Source organism: Notothenia coriiceps, unplaced genomic scaffold (assembly GCF_000735185.1).
Source record: "Notothenia coriiceps isolate Sejong01 unplaced genomic scaffold, NC01 NC01_scaffold00037244, whole genome shotgun sequence".
Lineage (NCBI taxonomy): Eukaryota > Metazoa > Chordata > Actinopteri > Perciformes > Nototheniidae > Notothenia > Notothenia coriiceps.
Genome location: NW_011369945.1, coordinates 12,343,583 through 12,365,824, shown reverse-complemented (window position 1 = coordinate 12,365,824; position 22,242 = coordinate 12,343,583). Strand labels below are relative to the sequence as shown.

Sequence of the window (22,242 nt, the reverse complement as noted above, 5' to 3'; positions counted from 1 at the left end):
CACTTGTCGGATCATTTTTGCTCTTTGTTAAAGAAAAGAGAGGCAGGGAAGATAGTGGCCGACCCCTGCCACCCTGGACACAAGCTGTTCACCCCCCTCCCCTCTGGGAGGAGGCTGCACTCCATCAGGACCAAAACCTCTTGCCACCTGAACAGTTTCTTCCCCTCCCCTACCGGCCTCTTAAACAAGGCCCACCCCCACTGACACAACGTAGACTCTATATGCATTACATTAATGCACACAATGTTCAAACACTGCTTACTGCACATATTCTTATTTCATATTTCATATTCTATAACTCAATGCATTCCATTTCGCTGTAAATTACGGCTTTATTTTATTGCTATCTAACTATATTTTATTACAGTGTCCTTAAAGATTTTTTGTTTTATATTAGATTTCTTGTTTTATATGGAGAGTTTTTGTTTTATATCGTATGTCTGCACCATGACATCAAGTCAAATTCCTCGTATGTGTGAACCTACCTGGCAATAAACCCGATTCTGATTCTGATTCTGATGAGGGGATCCTCTGTAGGGCTGCAATTATTTTCATCAGCCATTTTGATGAACTGATTCATTATATTATCATTGCTTATCACAGTTTGTTAGAACTCAAATCTATGTCATCTAACTGCGTGTTTTGTCCAAAAGAAAACATGAAGCTATTTTATAAGGGCTAAAACATGGGAATGTTCAGCATTTGTATTATTATTTAATTTCATTGTTTGTAAATAGTATGTGTTTGTATGTACATTATTTACCCAGCTACATATGGTTCATTATGAACAACTTTTTTTCATGTCTCAAAGATGAATCCAATGTTACTGTTACAGCCGCTGCCTTCCTGGGGCTGTTAAGGCTGGTAAAGCTGTTGTGTGTGTGTGTGTGTGTGTGTACACCTGAGCGGCGCAGTTCCTCCGACGTCCTGCCCTCGCTGCATCCGAAGAGGTGATTGGATGAGACGTCATCCAATCCCCGCCCTTTCCGGCACATCTCCCGGGGGAGGAGTACAAAGGCTGGGAACGGAGATCATTCTGGAGGCTCTGTGTAGGGAGACAGACGCCTCTAGCCTCGTGATACTCTACTGTGTGTGTTTATACTGTTAGCTCCCCCGTAATCCGTAGATACTTAGCAGAGTGCAAGTAGTGTGTTGTGCCTTTCTTATTGTGTAACGTTGTGTAGGATTGTTAGCTTAGACCCAGGTGATTAGCACCTGTTGATCAACTGTTGTTATCTGTTTAAAACGTGTTAGCTTAGACCCAGGTGATTAGCACCTGTAGACCAGCTACAGCTGTGTGTGTGCAGCTTTCCTCATTCATATTTTGTACCCCGTGTAACGGGAGGGTTTGTTTCTTTTTAGAACTTTTGGTGCCTTTTGGACACAGAAAAGTACAAAGGTGTATGCACAGCAGCTATGAAAGTTGCCTGCCTTTTTGGTTCAAGCCACTTATAATTATTACCAATACCACTCTGGTCGTGTTATTTCCCTTTGGTTCCTCTAGCCCAATAGGGAACATAACAGTTACACTCTCACAGTAAACTGTGATAGATATCACTTTTAATATTATTAAGAGTGTTAGATTAATCTGTAGCATGTTTTACAAAACAGACACTTGGTTGGGTCATTGATAACTATTTATTATTATATATTTGTTTTCGAGGTCATTTCTTTTTTTCTCAATATCATAAAAATAAAACTATAAAGTGACATATACAGGAGTAAGAGTATTTTATTGTAATCCCCACCCATCCTGTCTTGGATCCGGTTATAGGCCTAAACAAGAGCCAATCAAATCATTTATCATTTATCAGTCTTTTCATTTGCAGTGAACCCTTTTCAAGAAATTGATTAAAAACAGTTTAAACTTAAAAAATGCTACCCCTCGATTTGTGTGTGCTTCCCAGTCTAACTGGTTATCCTGGAGATAACTTCAGTGCACCATTGGAACGTATTATCCTCTGCTCTGCTGGGCATGTCTCTGCCCTCTCATCTCCATCACCGTCTCTTACCCCACACCCCCACTCCATTTCCACCCACAAAGCATCATGTGTGTAACAACTAAAGGTCTCACCATGTCACATCATGTGAATTTCAATAGAGCCACATTTATGGCAACATTGTTCAACTTGGCCGTGGTTGAGTTTCTAAAATGTGTGAACTTTCATATTAGAGCATTACTCAATAACGATATCCATCACCATCCCAATACTTTGATTGAGGTTTGATACGATTTCCCAACTCCCCTCTTACATAAGATCATCAAATTGCAGTAAATATTTTTCCTTTTTAAGGTTTTTCATCTTCTAAAGCTGCTAACAACAACAAACAGAGGAACGCTGAAAAGTATAAAGGGAGGGAAAGCTGGCCAGTATATATTGTATGTTTCGTGAAGTTTAAATCAAACCCTGACAGTCTTTGGTAACAGCTATCACAGTATACATGTCACCTCAGATCTCAACACTAAACAACGCACATCAGGATTTGAGGGTACACACACAGAGCCGTTAAAAAGATATCACCAAAGATGAGCTTGTTAGCATCAAACACAAAGTAAAAATAACGCTTTAAAATGATGGCCTGAAATCAGACGAGCTCCAAAGTTTCTAATCCTCTGGGGAACATCAGTGTCTGTACCCAACTTCATGGCAGTTTACCCAATAATTGAAGATTTTCCTGTTGCCAAATATGAATGATGGTGGCTCAATGTACTCCCCAGAGAGAACAAGGATGATGAAGTCATTATGTCCATCTGGACCAAAGTGTACCAACCGGTCAACTAACAGTAGTATTACTGAACACCTTGAGCTGCGTTCAAAACTCTGATTTCATCATTCTCAATCGTCACTTGAATGCAGCTTCTACCTTTTATATTTGTTGGCTTTTTATTTCATTAAGACCCTGTAGTATGGTAAATATATGCACATAACAACACAGGAAAGACTAGTAAAAATGCATGATATACTGTACCAATTTCAACTAAAATATAAAAAGAAAAAAATGTATATGTAAATTAGACACATTTGCTAAGTAGTTGCAGGTCCTTTTTGCACAGTTTTATTTTAATGCAATCAGTAGAGCTGAGTATAAAGTGCAAATTCAACAGTTATATATGAAGCAAAACAGATTCATACTAAATAAGCCAACAGTAAATGATCTGCTTAATCCATTTTCTTCCTGTAATGTTTCACAAGCCGGAGAGAAAGCTACACACTTCTCTTCTGTGGAAGTAAATAACTGTGTGTATAATTTACACAGTTGTCATACACTTTTAAGAGCATGCCTCACGCCCCTCTCTCCTGTGTTGTATTTCTTTAGATCTTGTGGAAGGCAGAGTCCTGGCAGGAAATGGAATGAGGAATGATGGCTATAATAAAGCCAGGTACATTTTTAGCACAAATAATCCCACGTGATGCCTCCGTGTGACATTTATCCACCGCGCTGATGCCGTTACGCGGTCAGTAAACACTGACATTTATCACTATATCAACATTCGCCTTGCGCAAACGCCGACTCTATCTTTTGGGTGTCATCTCTGCGGATTTGTGCCAGCGGAGGACAAACCAATGTGCACACTTCCTAACATCACTGGGAGCAGATCAGAACATTTCTGATGTGATGATCCATCTTCAAAGGGAGTAATAATTTAGGACGTGCCCTCGTGATGAGAAGCGGGGACATGTGAGTCTCAATCCTCTTTCACTTTACCCTCCACTCTGATCCTCTAACTGACTATACTGCATTCTCAGTGAATCTGCTGCTATTTCTTCCTTCTTTTTTTTACTTCACACTCACATGAGCTCATCCTTGTCCAAGTATCAAGCTGTGGGACATATATACTAACACTTGGCAGGTGGTCCCTCCTCGTGCCATTAAAGTGGGATGGGAGGCTGCATGATGTTAAATGAAAAGAGGAGTGGGTGTGTACAGGTATGTGATGGAGGGTATCCAGCTGCCCCCTTCCAACACAGATGTGTGATTGAAATCAGCCCCTGAAGAGCCGACAGTGAATGCACATGCCTCGGTAACATCACCACACTCAGTTGGCACTCCCCTCAACTCTTGGCCAATGACAGGACAAGACCCGGTCGGAGGCCAGACATCAACTCCAGCTCAGAGAGGAAGTGGTGGTAATTACAAAGTGATATTTTTGGCTGCTCTGAGCCCGCGACACGTCCTGAAGGTGAGTAATTGGTATCATTGAGTGAACAGTGGGACAGGATGAGTCAGGGATGGAGATCTATTAGTGGCCCCTAATCAGAGTCTCACACCGGGCTTTGGGAGGCAGCCAGCTGGAGGAATGCTGTGTCACAATACTGGGAAAATTTGCTAAATGCATAGGACTGGACATTCTGTATTTTAAGTAAGTTTTATTGCAGCCAATCAAAATGCAGTGGTGGAAAGTAACTATTTTACTTTAGTGCTATCAAATCTAGATCATTTGACTTTATTGTCCAACAAATTCCTATAAATTAGTAAACTGTCTTTGTCAACGACATACAAGAGAACAATCTCCATACACAGCATTCATTTCACACACAATAAACTACAATTATACATCTTAAAGTCTAGAAGTGACTCTAAAAATACCGTGTTTATATATCATGTTCACAGTACTGCAAACAACTATTATATTTTTTCTGCTACTTTGTACTTCTTACTCTCCAGATTAAGCTAAAATACATATAATCAACAAACCAATTCTGATATAAGGCTTCATTGTATGTGTTGACACAGTGTCTCCTTCTGGCAGGGCGCTGGGTAGAGCCTTATTTCTGCTTTTCATCCAAAAAAAAAATGTCAAGAACATCTTGACTACGAATCACCACTCTTCCTGCCGTTTTATGAAAGAAATACATTGCCCCTTTATCTATTTGTGCTACAATCTTCTTGTTTGATATTTCTTTTTCACCATGAACAACAACCGGAAGATGCCAATCTTCATACTCTGTATGAATGAGGTTGTCAGCACTCCATCTGACAGCTGTACTGCAAAGAGGCCCATCAATGTACGGCGATAAAAGTAGAAAACTCAGCGGCAGCAACATTCAGTGTCCGCCCGGCCGATCAGCTCCCACTAAAGGGCTTTCCTGTCTTTGTAATGATAGTTTGTGTCTGACATATTAAGATCTAGATAGACGGATGCAGCCAGAAATAAGTCACCAGCTCTTTTCTGCAAATGAGACTAGAACTGCTGGGAGTGGCATCACGGATATGAAGACCCCCAGCCATAAACTGTTCTGTCTGCTGCCGTCTGGCAGGCGCTACAGCAGCATCCGGACAAAAACCAACAGACTCAGGGACAGCTTCATCCCACAGGCAATAAGTATTTACGATTTACTATTTACTTGCACTATATTTTTCTGTTTATCTGTGTTTTGTGTTGCACTGTTGGAGAAGCCTGTGACCAAAGAATTTCATCGGCATAACTACACTGTAGCTATGTTCGTATGACCAAATAAAGAACCTTGAACCTTAATGAAGGAGCGTTCGGAAAAAGGAGATTCACAAGCTAACCATCAGTAGGCTATAAAGTTTATTATAAAACGGACAAGTCAAATCAAGCAATCTGATTGGTTCTTAGCCGTGATATAATGAGCGTATATCACGGGTAGAATTGTAGTTACTTTTCACAAGTCAGTATCCCTCTGTGTCTGAGAAAAAGCTACAACCGTTACAACTGTTACATTACGTCCATTACGAAACTAACTAACAAAGCTTAAGATGGAAACATTTAAGGTTCACTTTGACCTCCGGGGGGGTCTTACTATGGAGGAGTGGATTGAGCAGTGCCTATCTCCAGAGAGCACCTAAACGAGGACATGCAGAGCTACGTGAAGAGCAGGTTGACCAACTGGAAAAGTAGCACCATTCAAAAGCTTTCTGATGCGGGTCTTGAAACAAAGCAGAGAAATTATAACCGTTAGTGGCCACAGGTGCGAAAGCTCTCTCCAGAGCTACTGGAAGCCCAATCTCGGGGACCGGAGAAAGTGGAGCAATATTCTCGCCACGCCAAGCAACAGCCTAGAACAACCTCAACCTATACAAGTCACCACGTAAGCCATTCTACTGATGCTGGACAGTTTTTCAGTGGCTGCACAATAAACGGCAACATACAAATGAATGTAAATAAATAGCCAAATAATCGATCAACGCTCTCTGTCTAATNTCTTTTAAATTATTATTGATCACATTATATTGTACATATTTCTTGATTTAAGCTCCAGTATATGAATATGTTTGGTGTGTTTTTTTAGGTATATTTGTTTAACAAATATACCTAAAAAAACACACCAAACATATTCATATACTGGAGCTTAAATCAAGAAATATGTACAATATAATGTGATCAATAATAATTTAAAAGAAACTACGTATAACTACCACATTATAACTGAGTGAATGTAAAATGTAAGCATACAGTTATGAAGACACATCTGACATTTCCACTGGGTGACTAATTTCAATTGATGTTGACACCATCTCACAACACTGCTAAAATAACATTACTTTCTGAAGCACAATTTAAAATGTATGCAGTTTAAAATCTCAAATTAGATCTATTGTCCGTCTATATTTTGATTTTAATGTAAACTTTCCATAATCAAAGAGTCATTCGAAGTCAATCATATACTTATTTCACTTCAGTGTGATAGCAGGAGACCCCATCTAGTCAATCAGAGAAAATCCGGACAATCTGAAGTAGAGTTTCAAAATAAAAGACCTCTGAAGTCTCATATATGAGCTATCATCCCTCTGTTTTAGATAAGAATAAAACAAAAACTATCCAGTATCAAAGCCTTATTTCACTCCAGGTTGATAGCAGGACACCCCATCTAATCACTCAGAGAGAATCTGGACAATCTGATGTACAGTTTCAAAATTAAAAGACCTTTGAAGTCTCATATATGAGCTATCGTCCTTCTGTTTGTATCCAACAGTTCAAATGTTCGAATTACATTGAACCAGAATTGTCCCCCTTTTTTCTTTAACAGTGAAGAAAAGTGGATATGTTAATGATATATTGACCGCAAAACTCAAAATGTCCCCGGTTTTAATTTTGAAAATCTGGTCACCTTAGATTATGCGGCCTTTTAATAAATATGCGGCCTTTTAAAAATCTGCGCCATTTTGCTGATTATGCGGTAAATTCTGCGATCGCAGAATCGCGTTTTTCTGGAGGCTCTAAAAGACGCTACTAAAGGTCATCACACAGAACATTAGCCGCCTCTAGCTTAGCGGTAGCGATGTGATGCTATGCTACCATTAGGCTTTTACTTGTGAAAATTACATTTACGCTTAAAAAAATTATAAAAGTGGTGTGGTATGTGGAGATGATCCATTTGAACAAAATGTATAAGTATGTGTGTTTGCCACAGATCTTATTTCCTGCTATATTTCAAAATCCAATGAGAAAATCTCAGTGCTCTTTCACAGAGGGAGTGCTTGCGATGCTAACTTCCAGTGTTGGCCTAGAAAAATACGTAATCACTCTTTTGATGCAAAGCTTATACCAATATCACTGATATTTTCGAATGGATGCTGTATTCATATCTGAGATGTGTTTTGTACATTTCAGCCGCTATATTTTCCATTCCCTTTATGAAAAACCACCTGCAGAGATTTAAAATGTGCTTGAGTTCAGTGGTCCATCACATTTCTGCTTTCATTGTCGGAAAAATACATTATCATTTATTTTTATAGTCGACTTGATTTAAGTGAAACTAGCCTGGAAGGTAAATCAATCTGAAATGTTTTTGTAAATGTGTGAAATGACACAACTTTATATTCATGCCGATACAGAGCTCCTTAAAGGAAATATTAAACAAAAGCTGGAATCAAACACTCATTTTCAAGACGTTTTACTAATTCACTGACTAATAATTAAATACATATCCTTTACAAAAAAAGAACAACCCAAATTCAACCGATAGATATTGGTTTAAAAACAGTTAGACATAAGATAGGCACAGTAGCCTACATTTGAAATATCTTACATGATGTGCCTATCATGTTGATTTAATCACATTTGAAATAATGTAAGTGCAGGTGACCTGAAACAAAGACTGGACTGTATCACTCAACTTTTAACCCATGCTCTTTTATTATACCGCCTTTATGAGTGTTTATTGCATGTGAAATGGTGTTTCACATGCGATGAATTATGAATTATTATGAATAGAAATTAGCATCTCATGGGAGCAAGCCCATAGTTATCCTTATCCCTTTTGTGGTATGCACTCTTTTCTGGTATACTATGCATTAAGCATTCCATATATTTATAATGATGTCAAACAGACTGGTTAACAACTTTAAAATGTATTTCCGTTTTCGTAAAGGTGGTTTGAATAGTCTCATGTTACAAGCATTGATTCCATGAAATTGTAGTGATTAGTTATAAAGACTTTTAAGACTAAGATATACTTTGAAAAATACGGATTAAATGGAATAATAATTCCAACATTTTCTTTTCGATTTTACACACTATACATTATTGACGGATTAAAGCATTACTTGGAGTCGGTCTGTGTACAGAATCAGTTGTTAGGAAACGGTGTCATTTGTTCACAATGCACAGCTGTGTTTGCCGCTGAATCAATGCTGATCAACATCCATAATGAACGTGGGCAGTGAGAACTCTGTGCCGGTGTTTGTGGAGACAGGTGAGTCGGGCCTGTTTTGATCTTTCAAACATGTATTCCATCTCTTCTCTCACCACAAGGGAGCCTCCAACCAAGGTCAGTGCTCAAAGGCAGGGTGCACCATGGGAAATGAGCCTGAGCGAGTGTGTGCCAGCCTCCCGCTTTTGTGGGATCAGCGCGGCATCAGAAGGATCGGACTGACACTAGTGAAGTCTCCCGGTATCACCCATCACTACCTGTTTCTGCCACAGAGGAAACCAAAGGCCTGCTCTAATTGTATCATTAATATCATTGCAGTCTCAGGGCCAATTATTCTGTCTTTGAGTTTCACCTGCTCCAACCTTGAATCAGGCTCTGCTTGGATATTTGAGCACAGACTGGCCGTGTAAGTGATGGTGATGGAGGAGCTTTTTCTATCATGTGTAATCAAAGCTGTGGATACTGGCCTAAAAGCACAGTTCAAGACACAGCAGCACAACATGTCCCAAATTGCTTCTACCACAATGTACATGCTGACATCTTTCTGTATTTCATCATACCTTATCCTTTATAAAAACTTGTCTTGTGCTTTGATCCACATCCCTTAACTTTGTTGCATTTTATTTAAACTAAGGAAAAAAGCCCTCATTAAGAATTTGAATTGGGTGGGTCGACAAAACAAGTTTTAACAAAAATAAAAAGATAACAATTAAGTTGCTGAAGAGGCTAAACTGTCACTGTGACTTGTTCCAAAAATAATAATAATAATAATCAAATAAATTACGATAATAATAAAAACTCCTACACTAAACTTTATTGAAAATGCCACAACAAATATTATTATTATTGTTATCATTTCATGTAATATTCTAATTTATTTATTTTGAAATGCCTTTACCAAAATGGTTTATTTATAAAAAAAATTATCTGTCATGTTTTGTACATTTTTTAGAAACCAATGAAATATCGATCAAATGTATGTTGGGTTGTTTTGATAAGAGTTTTTGTTCTTATTTTGTTTAATGTTCATAAATCTTGTCGTATTTTAAATGTGCGTAAGGGAATATCAATCAAACTAAGGTTGGTTTATTCATTTTAAGAATGGATATTTTTACAAATGTTTGACTAAATGTAAAATGATACTGGACATGAGAAATATCAGTCACACACACGGACATCACTCCTCCTGGTTGACGGCCAATAGCAGAGCTGCATCCTGGGATATTAATGAAAGCATGCACATGTATCGTCTACAGCCACAAAGAGCATGACAAATCCCAGCCGTGACTCATAATGGATAGTCGGGCTATTACTGACACCACCACCCCCCCCGCCAGGCCATTTTTTCTTCATCATAAACTACGTTAGGGGTGTTGCTGTTGTTTTTCAAACCTGCTTCAGGCTAAAGAAACGCTGATGAATTAAACAACAGGAAACCAATCAATCTGAGCGAGTCGATTTGTCAGGTGTGAGCGACTGGATCAGCGCTGGGGTGACAAATCCAGCCGAGCTGCAGCTGGGGGTTTACCCAAACCAGGGGGAACCTCTAAGAGAATGAAAGTGCTAGCTGACCCCCACACTGCCAAATAACATACTGTCCAATTCACATCAAACACACACTTCAAGTTGTCCAACAACCTTGTGTTGTCCACTGCAGCAGCTCCTAAATGTCGGTGTGGTTTAGAGGTAACTAGGCTAAGCTAACTGGATTTTATAGCTTTTTTTTGCCAAGTTCATTTGCTATTAAATGACGGAGATAGGAAAAAACAACCTTACTTCTGAGCATAAGATAATTGGAAATAAAGTACTTTTTTCATTTATAAAGCCCAAAACTATGTAAATGGGTTAATGCGATATCAAAATCATAAAAGCAAACACAGACAGAATCTAGTACATTTTTAAACACATTTGAATAATTTACAAGAACAGAGATTTTTGTAGCTTTTAATATTTCGAAGGCCCATTTTGCAAGATCTGTATAAATAATTGTTCAATCATTTATCATTTTCACAAAGTCGTCAACGTTAATCATGACAAGAAGGCGGTACGTTTCCTGAGTTTAAATGATCAGACAGCCAATCACATGACATGATAAATAGTTCAAAGTAAAGCAGGAAAATCTTCACAAATTAATCTTGTCCGTATTGAACACTGGGTCTTTAGAAAATATCTTTTCAACATAACAGTAAACTCACAACTAGTGTTAAAGAAGCATCCGTGTAATAATCCTTTAGCAGTCTACTGAGTTTGTGTGTGTGTGTCCGTGTGATAGGGATCTTTATGGATGGCCTCGGGAATCAATCAGGCAGAATCCAGTTCCGGCCTCCGAGCCTCTGTCGTGGCGAGAGGCGGTTTGCTGACCGATGGTCCAGATTTGAGATGATCTACATGCCTTTATGTAAGTGGGGCTAATCCGTCAAGAGCGGACCACTCCATCATTCCTGCCTACACACCTCACAACGAGGGAGACAAAACGGAAAGAAAAACTACTTGCTCCACGCCGTCAAACAGTTTGCATGGTTTTCTTAAACATTGGTGATGGGAAACATTTAGGTAGTTTACAGATATGAATCCTACCTGAAACTTGACACTAAAGGGAAGCAATACAAGACGTCTGCAATGTTGTTACATATAAATTAAAAAAAGTTGAAAAAAAGTCAACAGCCAAAAAAAGTCCAGAGCTTTCGATTGCTTCTTAGCGTCCTTTTCTGCTTTTAGTTCCCTCATGGACTTCAATCACACACACAAACGCAGCCATGGATTGTTCCATTTTTGATTTTCATTTATGCTGCTTTTATATATTTTAAACACCTGATTTACTGAAATACTGTTTGTTTTTTTAAATAATGTATTAAACAAAAACATTTTTGGGTGGCCTAGCTCATCATTTATAATGACATATTGTGCATACAAAATATCTTAGTTTCTTTTTTTCTAAGGTTACATTGTTCTGTTGTCTTACAAATACTAAAAAAACACGTTGAGTTTCTTTTCCCCTTTCTTTATGTGCATTGCATATTGAGGTAATCCAAAGATAACAGAAAGTAATCATGTTCCTTGTATTACTTATAAACAAGTAATCCTCCCTAACCTGTTGACAGGACACTCAAAATGTCCTTGAATGTGGCATAATACATCTGCAATATGGCCAGTAGTAGTATAGGATGTGTTGCTGTATACCTAAGTGTTAAACTGATCAATATAGCGAAAAACAAATTGGCAGCAGACACATTTATGCCAAAGCTCGGGGATATTTGTCCTCTAAACTGTGTAGATAGAAAAGGCTTATCTGCAGAATGACCTTTAAAGTTCTGTATTTGACCTTGTCCAACCACCACCTGCAACTCCTAACAGAGCATGGCCTCATTCCCAGCCCTTCCACCAGAGTCCTGAAGCGGACCCTCCCATGAGTTTTCCAATCAAATCCCACATTTTTCCCCAAAAGCCCACATGCACCTTCCCTCCACAATTAATTCATTTATCCTCTGTTCCAGTCAAGGTCAATGCCTGTGATATCGTAATTAAAGAAGAAAAAGGAAGAAGAAAGTTTTCTGTCTTCAAATGAAGCCTCAAATTTGTGAGCTGTTCAATCAGATCTTTTAAACTCACTTAACCCCTGATTAATCCCCAGCGCTCTCCAGTTGGCCAATATTCCCGCTAATGAAATTAAGAGCAAAGGAAGCCTGCATATTAGATTCAGCACACATCGCCGGGACCGGTCGGAGACTTGACGAGCATCCGGAGAATCACACCGGCAGCACGGAGCAGCCGCTGCATGGATGTGAGGGAAGAGTCCTCATGTACCAACAATGAACAGGAAAGTTGGGCTCGAAGTAATAAACGCAAGTTATTTTATCACATATATATTCTTTTTAATTTTGTAAAATGTCAGCAAGGACCAGATTTACAATACAATGTCAAATTATTATTGTCTTGAATCTAAATTGCTAGATCATCCTGCTTTACATACAACAAATTAAAACACATTCTCCACATAATATACATTTATTATGTCTGTTTGAAAATACTGTGACAACATTTCTTCATAAGTCTGTATTGGCACTTCATTATACAGAGCACAGACATTGGTCCCAGTCTTCAGGCACAGCACTGAACATGAGTGTGGTGACAGGACAGAAGAAGGCTGCTCAGATAAGCAGTGAGAGGCTTGTGTGGCGAGTCTGAGGTTCTGATTGGTCAATAAAACAGGAAGTCATCAACTTCAAGCCATGGGCAGCTCGTGATAGGCTGCATATCGTCCAGTCACGTGATGGTAGATCTGTCCAAACAAGTACAACAAAATCACTTGTATGCAGACAAGTTAAACATGGAAACAAAGTGTGTGTGTGTGTGTGTGTGTGTGTGTGTGTGTGTGTGTGTGTGTGTGTGTGTGTGTGTGTGTGTGTGTGTGTGTGTGTGTGTGTGTTTCTTGTCCCCACCTGCCTCTCGATGTCCGCCAACAGGCTGCTGGCTCCCAGGCGGAACAGCAGCGGGCTCAGCCAGTCGTTGCCCAGCTCCTCTTTGATCAGAGTGAGCCACACCAGAGACTCCTGAGCCGTGCGGATCCCCCCCGCCGGTTTAAAACCCACCTGAGGGAACACACTCCTCAGTCAACAGGACACACACTCCACGTCAAGCATGAGAATAAACTTTAAGGGGACGTGCGATGTGATTTAGGCCAATTCCCACAAAATATTTAAAGTTTAGGGTCTTTTCTCAACGTAATCAGAAAGAGCAGCTCAGAAGCAAAATGCCTCTTCATGGATTTAGTTTCAGATTTTATTCTTCCCAGCATATCAACCATCAATCAATTTCCGAGAAATAAGGAGATGATTAAAATGTGGGATTACACCAGGTTTAATAAACATATATTTTATAAAAATGGCACATGCAACTTAATCCAGATGAACTAAACATTTATATCTGCAAATAAAACACTGCATTTATCAGTCATGATAAATGTGTGCCAACTTGTTTATTTGAATTGTATGTTTTGTTATTATTTTGCTGTCTTTTTTCTCTTTTCCCTCCCTTCTTTATCAGTTCAACATAAAACCACTCAACACCCATCATAACCAACCCTTAAAAGTTTGCATTTTGTAATAAAAAACGACCATTTTGTTGTCATTTATTGTATTAACAAAACAACTCAATAACTTAAATCGAGAACTAAACATTTTTTTTTATAAAATAGAGAGTGGAGAAGACGGCATAAGGCTCGTCTACAGCGTACCTTCTACACAATAACCAGGAAATAGTCAGGACCCACAGAAAACAGAAGGAACTGTACCTTGTGGCCCGTACACAGGAAGTAGTCACGGATGGCCCTCACCATCACTATGGCGACAGGGTAAGTGGCATTGACGGACTCCTTTCCTGTGGACGTCTTGATGAAGTCCGAACCTGTCAGTTACCAAGAGGTGAAATGGTGACTTCAGAGTCCAGCAGATATCATTCTACTACTCAGCGGCTCTGTATTGAGATGAGCTGGTGTGAGGCTGCAGACTGAGGATGGACAGGGCATTACTCCCAACATATGCTGCTGCTGCTGATGATGATGATGGCGCACAGAGGGCAGCTGCACGCTCATCAATAAAATCCTTCATTTTTCCCCTTTCCCTTCCTTCACAGCCAATTATGTTTTATCAGCTTTCCTGATAAAAATAGAAGATGAAATGACACTCTTTAACAGATTACCCACAAACTGCAGGAAAGGGGGAAAAAAGTCATCCCTTCTGCCTCCCTGGTGTATAATGACTGTTCATTACGGAGCAGAACAAGATGAACATTTTCCAGTTCATTAAAGACATGTTCTATGTGTTTTTCCACTCAGGTCTTTCTTTCAGCCTCTCTCCCCTCTTCCTCAAACTGGCATAATCCTTAAGATTCGTTATGGGGAGTCTTAATTACCAGATAATGGATAACGGTTATTAAATGCGGGTGGCGGTAATGAAGCTCGATTCATTTGCGTGGGCAGGGGGATACTGGCGGGGAACAGCGGAGGAAAATAGCCTGCATCAGAGATTAATAGGTGAAATTATCATTCAATTTCAGGAATCTCATACGCAATTCATAGGAACAAGGGGAGATTAAGGAGCGAGTGTGGCGACAAAAGCAATGCATTTTAATAATGATCTCTATCAGAGCCCCTGACAATTTGGCTCTGTAATCGGCTTATTATGTGATGGCTAGTTAAGCATATTGTGTGTGTGTGTGAGAGAGAGAGAAAGAGAGAGAGAGGGAGAGCTCCAGAAGGCGAGGTAAAAAGCTTTGCAGCAGCGCCACAAACCGGAGGACTGCAGGATTTACACCAGAACTATAACTGTCCAGATTTATTTCTCTGTCCCCTCTGCAAACAAATGTATTGGCAGACGAGCGTTCATGTTCAAAGCCCCAGCACACTGGAATACTTTACCTGCTGCTGTTAGATCTCTTGCATCGTTGGGTATGTTTAAACATGCATCATCATCTCACTTTCAGCTGGTCTGCACTTGTTATTGATGAAACTGATTTGCTCGACTGTCACTCAAATTGTAATGATTGTATGCATTACTTGAATTTTACTTAACAGACTGTACTTTTGTTTATGTATGTCTGTAAGTTGTTGCTCTTGTCGGGACCCCCTTGAAAGGGGTTTATCCCAATAAATAAAATGTCTATATATAACTTCCTTTAGAGTCTTTAAAATCTCTTTATTGCCCAATGAAAATCAGACCACTGTGTTAACATGTAGAAGAAAAATTACTTCCTGTAAACGGTCCAAACACACGCTCCTTTCTTTCCATAGAGCTGTGATTTGGTTATTTGAGCAAAGCCAGCAGTAGTGAAACTGAAACCCTTTTAATATCAAGGAGCTGTGTGGGAAGAGTTTCTTTTTCTGATAAGTTGTTTATACAAGTAATTATTTGATGCTATAAAAAGTGGGTCTGACATCATGTCTGACAGCTGAGCTATAAGGGTAGAAACGTCAAGGAGAGACTTAACCTTTACCTTTAATATCTGTGATTGTTTCAAAATAGACTGTATATATTGAGTTTTATAAGAACGTCTTTACATAAAGGTCTCGCTAGCTAGCTTAGCAGATGATGTTTCTTATACACAAATCACAAGTCTGTAATGGAACATGCATCGATTTGATCCTTTAAGAGGACATATTGTGCTTATTTCCAGGTTGTAATTTGTATTTGTGCCTCTCTGACATGTTTCCATGCTTTAATGTTCAAAAAGCTCTTTATTTTTCTCATACTACTTCTTTTCACCCTCTGTCGGAAACCAGAGCCCAGTCTGCTCTGATTGGTTAGGAGTTTAGAGATGCCCCGCCCCCGCATCACGTAGAATGTGTTGGCCAAAGTTTGCGCAATTGTTACAAAGTGATATCAAAAATGTGACTGACTGATTTTTTTTTTTTATGTGAGCCTCTACACAGCTTGTGATGATTGATTAAAATAAAAGTGTTTTTTCTGTGAGATGCATAGCTGAAAAACATGGCTGAAAGGCCTATCTCATTCATGATGTTGCTTTTACTGTGTGCATCAACATAAAAAGCCCAAAGATGATGTAAAACATGGTCTGTTCCTATGTAACACATCGAAACACTGATAACGAGCTTCTTATCTCACTCCGGAAAGAAAAGAATAAGCCTATTTGCCAATATGTTAAGAATGTAAAGAACGTGAAAACTATCACATTCAATTCATATTTTCTTTGAAGAGACACAAACAGATGCATCAGATTGCAGCGGGACTTACCAGCCATCATGGACACCAGGCTGGCCTTGTAGACGTTGGTGAAGGTCCCCAGCTCTCCGATAGCCAGGATGGTCTTCATGTGGGCGTCGCCACAGGCCTCCCGAAACTGACGGATCTCATCGTACATGGCTGCAGGGAGAGGAAGGAAACACTAATAAACATCATTCATCCATGTGAACAAAGGGGCAACCTGGAGAAACTTTGATGTCATTACCAAAATGATAAGCAAGTATTTCAATTAACAGACCAAGAGTAAATTATTTCATTTGTGACCAGTTAGAATATGAGGAAAACACGTTTGAGATAGGGCTGCACGATATTGAAAAAAACTGACATTGCGATATATTTTTTTCCCCTGCTATATATTGCGGTTTTTTTAACTATATTTAACCGGATGAAGGATTTTAGTCACGGACGTCTGGATCTTAACTGGTTGACTCATCATAGCTTAAGTCACGATCCAACACGTCATGATAATGCATTTTGCTTACCCTCAAATAAGGGGGTTCATCTGTGAATGAAGAAGAGAAGAACCTTTTTGTATCCAAAATAGTTCCAGATGGCAGATGTTGCTTTTCTTTTTGGAAGTAAATCTTCATTCTCTCCGGTATTGTCCTCCTGTGCCTCGCTCATTTTTTACCGGTGTTTTGATGGTCTGCAAACTAGCGGGGCGGGGCCTGCTGTGATCTGATNATATAAATTAAAAAATATTTTGGGTTTACACTAGGGCTGCACTATATTGGAAAAAAGTGACATAGCGATATTTTCTTCCCCTGCGATATATATTAATTGCGATATGAAAAAATACAGGAATTGAAGAAAACACCGTTTATTTTGTACCCGCAAACCATCCTTTCTTGAACTTTAATGCTATACATTTGGTATTTTTTTAACAATATTTAACCGGATGAAGGGTTTTAGTCACGGACTTCTGGATCTTAAGTTCTCAGAGCAACAAGCTGAGCTAGCTCGGTTATCCTGCTGTGATCTGATCAAGAATGATTGTGATTGGTGGTTTGCTGTGCATGCAGAGCCAGCATGTCACTCACTCAAGTACCCCTGACATGAGAGCCGCGCAAGTTTTCCTTTTGTAGCAAGCAGCAAAATAATTGTAACATGACGTGTTTGAGTTCATTTACCTAAAAAAAAAAATATATATAAAAATAATATCGCACGTCCCTGCAATGTGAATATCACGCATGCGCATATCGCGGTTATCGCCATGACACGATATATCGTTCAGCCCTAGTTTGAGATCAAGTATATTTGAGCTACCTAAGGACATTTATTCTTGCTTAGCTTGCTGTTTTCATATTTTCTATGTAGCCGTCTGATTTCAAACCAAAGACGAAGGTTCTGGCAAATGATTCTTCCTTACAGCTTAAACCTTTTCAGCACAATCTCCAATCAAGGTCCACTTTCTTATACAATTACAGCTGTTGATAAAGACCATCTGCTGTCATTAAAAACTCCGGTACAAACAGGTTAGGGGACATGACTGAATATTGTTTTGTTGACTTCCATTCCAAGGTAAAAATTGAACTATTTCTATATATTGTTGGAGCATAAACATAAATAAAAAGGAACAAATGTCAGTGACCTTTTTCTCATCATGTGTTCTCAGCGTACCTTCCCACTGCCCTGTGATAGCGAGCGTCCTGTTGATGACGATGTCGATCTCTGTGGCCCCGTCGGCCACGGCCAGGCGCACTTCCTGGAGGCGGGTCTCCAGCGGTGTCTGGCCTGCTGGGAAACCAGTGGCCACTGAGAGAGGAGGGAGAGCACACCGTCAGTGAAGCCTCAAGTCTCAATGATTTCACACACACACACACACACACAGTTCATGTCCTTCGGCAGGTCAGCTGACTTACCTGAAGCAACAGGAAGGTTGGAGTTTGCTGCTTTTAGTGTTTTGACGGCATCAGCCACACGAGACGGATACACACACACCGCTCCTGTCGTCACTCCTGAAACATCAACAGAGGAAGCAGAGCAAGGATGAAGAAACACGGTGATAAACAGGTCTGTGTCGCCCTCTGCAGGTTCAATTCAATCTGACATGCTGAACAGGAAGGTGAGAGTTTAGTGTTCAACATCATCGTCTCATCCCAATAGATTGGATTAATCAATTCAATAAGCACCACTGTGATGTCACCATGTGCCCAGAGTTCAACTATTAAATGGGGACTCTAATAATGTCTTTACTTATTATGTACAGCACCAGTCAAAAGTTTGGACACACCTTCTCATTCAATGGTTTTTGTTTATTTTACCTCTATTTGACTGAGAGAAGCCAAGAGTGTGCAAAGCTGTCATCAAGGCAAAACGGGGCTAATTTGAAGAATCTAAAATATAAATAATTTTCTTGATTGTTTGACACTTTTTTGTTTACTAGATAATTCCATGTGTTCTTTTATAGTTTTGATATCTTCATTATTAATCTACAATGTAGAAAATAATTAAAATAAATAAAAACCTTAGAATGAGAAGGTGTGTCCAAACTTTTGACTGATACTGTATAGCTCATAAATCAGTTAGGCAACCATAGGAAGATTAAATGGCAATCATTTAAAAATGTAATCATCTGTTTAAATGATTTCTCAAGTAAAGACGGTTTCTGTTTTAAAGCATAGATTACAACTGGTTTGTCTAAAATATTGACACAAATCTGCCTCCATAGTTTACAGGTACAGGTACAGCTACTCAACACTGGTGTGTGTGTGGCGTGTCAGGCAGCGGACCTTTGTCGTGCATGTCCATCTCCTTCAGCAGGTCGCGTCGCACCGGCTGGATGGCCTTCAGACACAGCCGGTGGACGTTGGACGGAGTGTCATCTCCAGCCAGAGTGGTCAGGTCGATGCATGTGACAGCCTTCAGCAGCCAGGCAGCCTGCAGGACAAACACAGATATGGCACCCAACATCAGAGAACATATAAGTATTTATAGTTTAGGGTGTATTGTCTTAACCATAACCCTACCAACACAAAATAAAAATGAAAAATAAATATATGCAAATGATAAACAGTTATTAGTAAGTAGTAGTATGGGCTTGTTGGACACAGGTGAGAGGAGAGGTGTACCTGCCACTGTTTCTTAGGGAGCTTCTGTCCTTGGATTTGTTGAGCTCTCTTCAGGACGGCCTGTGTATTCACTCTCACTTTGGAGACCCACTCCAGGTCTGACTCCCATGAGCAGGGAATGAAGAAAAGAAAGAAAAACACTTCATTAGAAAAAAAGTTACGTAATAAAAATAAGAACAGTCCGCACTTATGGCACCTTAGACATTTCTACTGACCCTTTTTGCTATAATTAAAATGATTAATAGAGGCCTCACCTATTGGGAACTGTGGTCAGATGGGAAAAATCTATTGCTCTAATATTTTACTTCATGCAAGACCGCTTGACTTTCTCATGTGACTGTGGGAAAGTCAAATGCAAACAGAAGGATTTCCATTAGGCTAACACAACTCCGTAAAGCATTAGGCTTTTAAGTAAGTACTATTTAAAAAGGGCTGATATTTAACATTTACCATCCAGCATGTAGCCTACCCCAGGTTGTAAACTATAAACAAGCCACGTATTTGAAAGAGAGTGTAGGTGATGTAGTCTAACTAAAACAGTGTGAATAGAGGTGATGCATACAGAAGGCTAACAGACATGAATTAAAACACAACTTTTAAGGGTAGCTCGGTCGTAAGGACTGGCTTGGTGGCCAGTGGTTCGAGTCCCAGTAAAAAACAATAAAACATTGTATGGACTAGAGAGGTGCGAGTTCACATACTGGGCACAGACACAGTTTCCTTTGGCAAGGCATTGAAACCCCATATGCTCCAGTCCCACATGCATTTGTGCTGGGACTCATGTGTATTGGTCCTTTTAAATGTGTGTTTGTACTGTAAATACAAACTGACTGAATTGGTCTTTTCTGTCTGTTTCTTCTTCTTTTTAAGTATAATAAAATGTCAGGCTGAAGGTAAAGCTGAGGTACAGGAGGGTTGAACCAGTTAGCTGAGCAGAGTGTCATGAGTTCTCAATTACACTGTAGCCACAGCAGCCCATAATATTCAACAGTATGGTGCCAGAATACATGTCAATATGTCCCACGTTACAGTATGTTGCCTGTTTTACAATGGGTTAAAGTTACACATTAACATTTGCATGTTCAGCAGGTCAGTTACCTCGAAAATGTTACTTATTAACGTTAAAGTGTCAAAATATCAAGCTACACTGAAGTAAGCTAACTAGCATTAGATTTTATGGCTGTTCTGTTTCCAATAAAGACACCATATAATGTCACGGTGATTTTTGTTACAGGAAATGTTTATCAAACGTTACATAAAGCTAATAAAAGTTGTGGTAAACAAGACACAGCTAGCCACATGTGTAAAGGAACATTATTAACGTTGCAGTTTAACAGTTGTATACTTTAGTTTTTAGCTTTTATGTTATAAGCTACTCACCGAGGTTCATCCCAGGGTTTCTGGCCGACATGCTGAAGGACGGATAGTTTTTATTCACGTTCAGGTGTAAAAATGTACAGCAGTAGCCACCGTTAGCTGAGCTGTCAACTCTACTCTTCTTCTTTAGTGTTTTTTTGCGGTTGCCAACCCAGCTCAGAGGTGCATTACTGCCACCATCTGGACCAGAGTGAGTAAAGAGATGGGGAAAAAATTGATTATTTCACCTAAATTTCTTTAATTCCTACTAATTTCTACGTATGTACTCAGATCTCGTACTCGAGTAAAAGTAGAAGTAGCAGAGTGTAGGAATACTCTGTTACAAGTAAAAGTCCTGCATTCAAAAGGTTACTCAAGTAAGAGTAAAAGTATTATTGTTGGAGCCAATTTGCTTTGGGTTGTGCGCGGGTTGTCTAGGTGTGGTGTGATGACGCGTCATCATCCCAATCTGCGGCACCTGGGAGCACGGGGGTAAATTAAACCTATATATGTGGGCACAGGTGATTCAACTGGGATGAGAGGGTTAGAGAGGAAGCCACACGTTTTTCATCCGTGTGCCGTGGTTGTTTGTGGTCTTGAGCGTGTGCGTGGAATCGTTATGTGTTTTAAAACAAGATTTTAGATACGGTGAGTCGTATAAGAACAATTTTAACCTTGGAACAAATAAATAAAAGCCCTTTTTCATAATTACGTCAATGGTGGACCTCCATCCTCCACAACAACACCGCTTGGGAACTCTGACTGCTAACCTCCATGAGTGGCCTTTTTGATGAGCGATCGCCGCTACAGTTGTTGAAAAACTGGCTCCAATGAATGGAATCAAAGGATCCTCGGTACACGCGTGAAGACGGAGCTGCTGCGCTCCCACACTAGCTCCAGACTTAGCTGGACATGTGGACGCTGTGAGAGCCGATGGCGGAACCAACGTAGATCGTTAGGAATTGTATTTTTATTTGTAATTGGACAATTTTAGACACCAACATTTTGATAAATGTTAACTTTTTTATTTTATTTTTAAATTTGTTTGTATGTATTTAGGAAAAACAGATAATAAACCATAAAAAATGATCTTGCCAGCTTAAGGCATCAAATGTATATTTTCAATGAAGAATTTACCCCTGTTTACTTCTAATTGTACTAGGGTTTGAAAGTAACCAGGGTTGGAAATCAATGCTAATTTGGTTTTAACCTCAGGATTATTGGCTAGATGTAGCATGTAATGCTGACTTTCAGGCAAGCCAAAACTTGGATATCTAATGAAAGAAAGAGTAATCTTTGAAATTAATATGTTTATTCTGATATATGAGTAACAGTGTGAGTGGGTCAGAGTGCCACACTCTTTTCAGACTGAAAAGATTGTAAAAATATGAAAATAAAGGAAGACTTAGTTTTGGATCTACCCATGACCACCTAACA

General features: G+C 39.5%; 2 protein-coding genes and 1 long non-coding RNA gene across 3 annotated transcripts in view; 1 reads left to right on the top strand and 2 right to left on the bottom strand.

Moving 5' to 3' along the window:
- Positions 1-1,119, top strand: part of LOC104964719 (uncharacterized) — a 6,316-nt gene extending 5,197 nt beyond the window's left edge. The window contains exon 3 of the long non-coding RNA XR_800456.1: positions 1,109-1,119. This is a non-coding gene — a long non-coding RNA (uncharacterized lncRNA). The remainder of the gene's footprint in view (positions 1-1,108) is intronic.
- tom1 (target of myb1 membrane trafficking protein) overlaps positions 1-22,242 on the bottom strand; it is a 154,909-nt gene that overhangs the window by 84,176 nt on the left and 48,491 nt on the right.
- dera (deoxyribose-phosphate aldolase (putative)) lies at positions 12,477-20,996 on the bottom strand. The gene is made up of 9 exons (XM_010793573.1): positions 20,830-20,996; positions 19,450-19,547; positions 19,111-19,258; positions 18,241-18,336; positions 17,999-18,133; positions 16,370-16,498; positions 13,912-14,024; positions 13,061-13,210; positions 12,477-12,900 (listed from the first exon to the last, which is right to left on the bottom strand). Exons 1-9 carry the CDS (start codon positions 20,858-20,860, stop codon positions 12,844-12,846), a joined length of 957 nt encoding a protein of 318 aa, XP_010791875.1. The 5' UTR covers positions 20,861-20,996; the 3' UTR covers positions 12,477-12,843.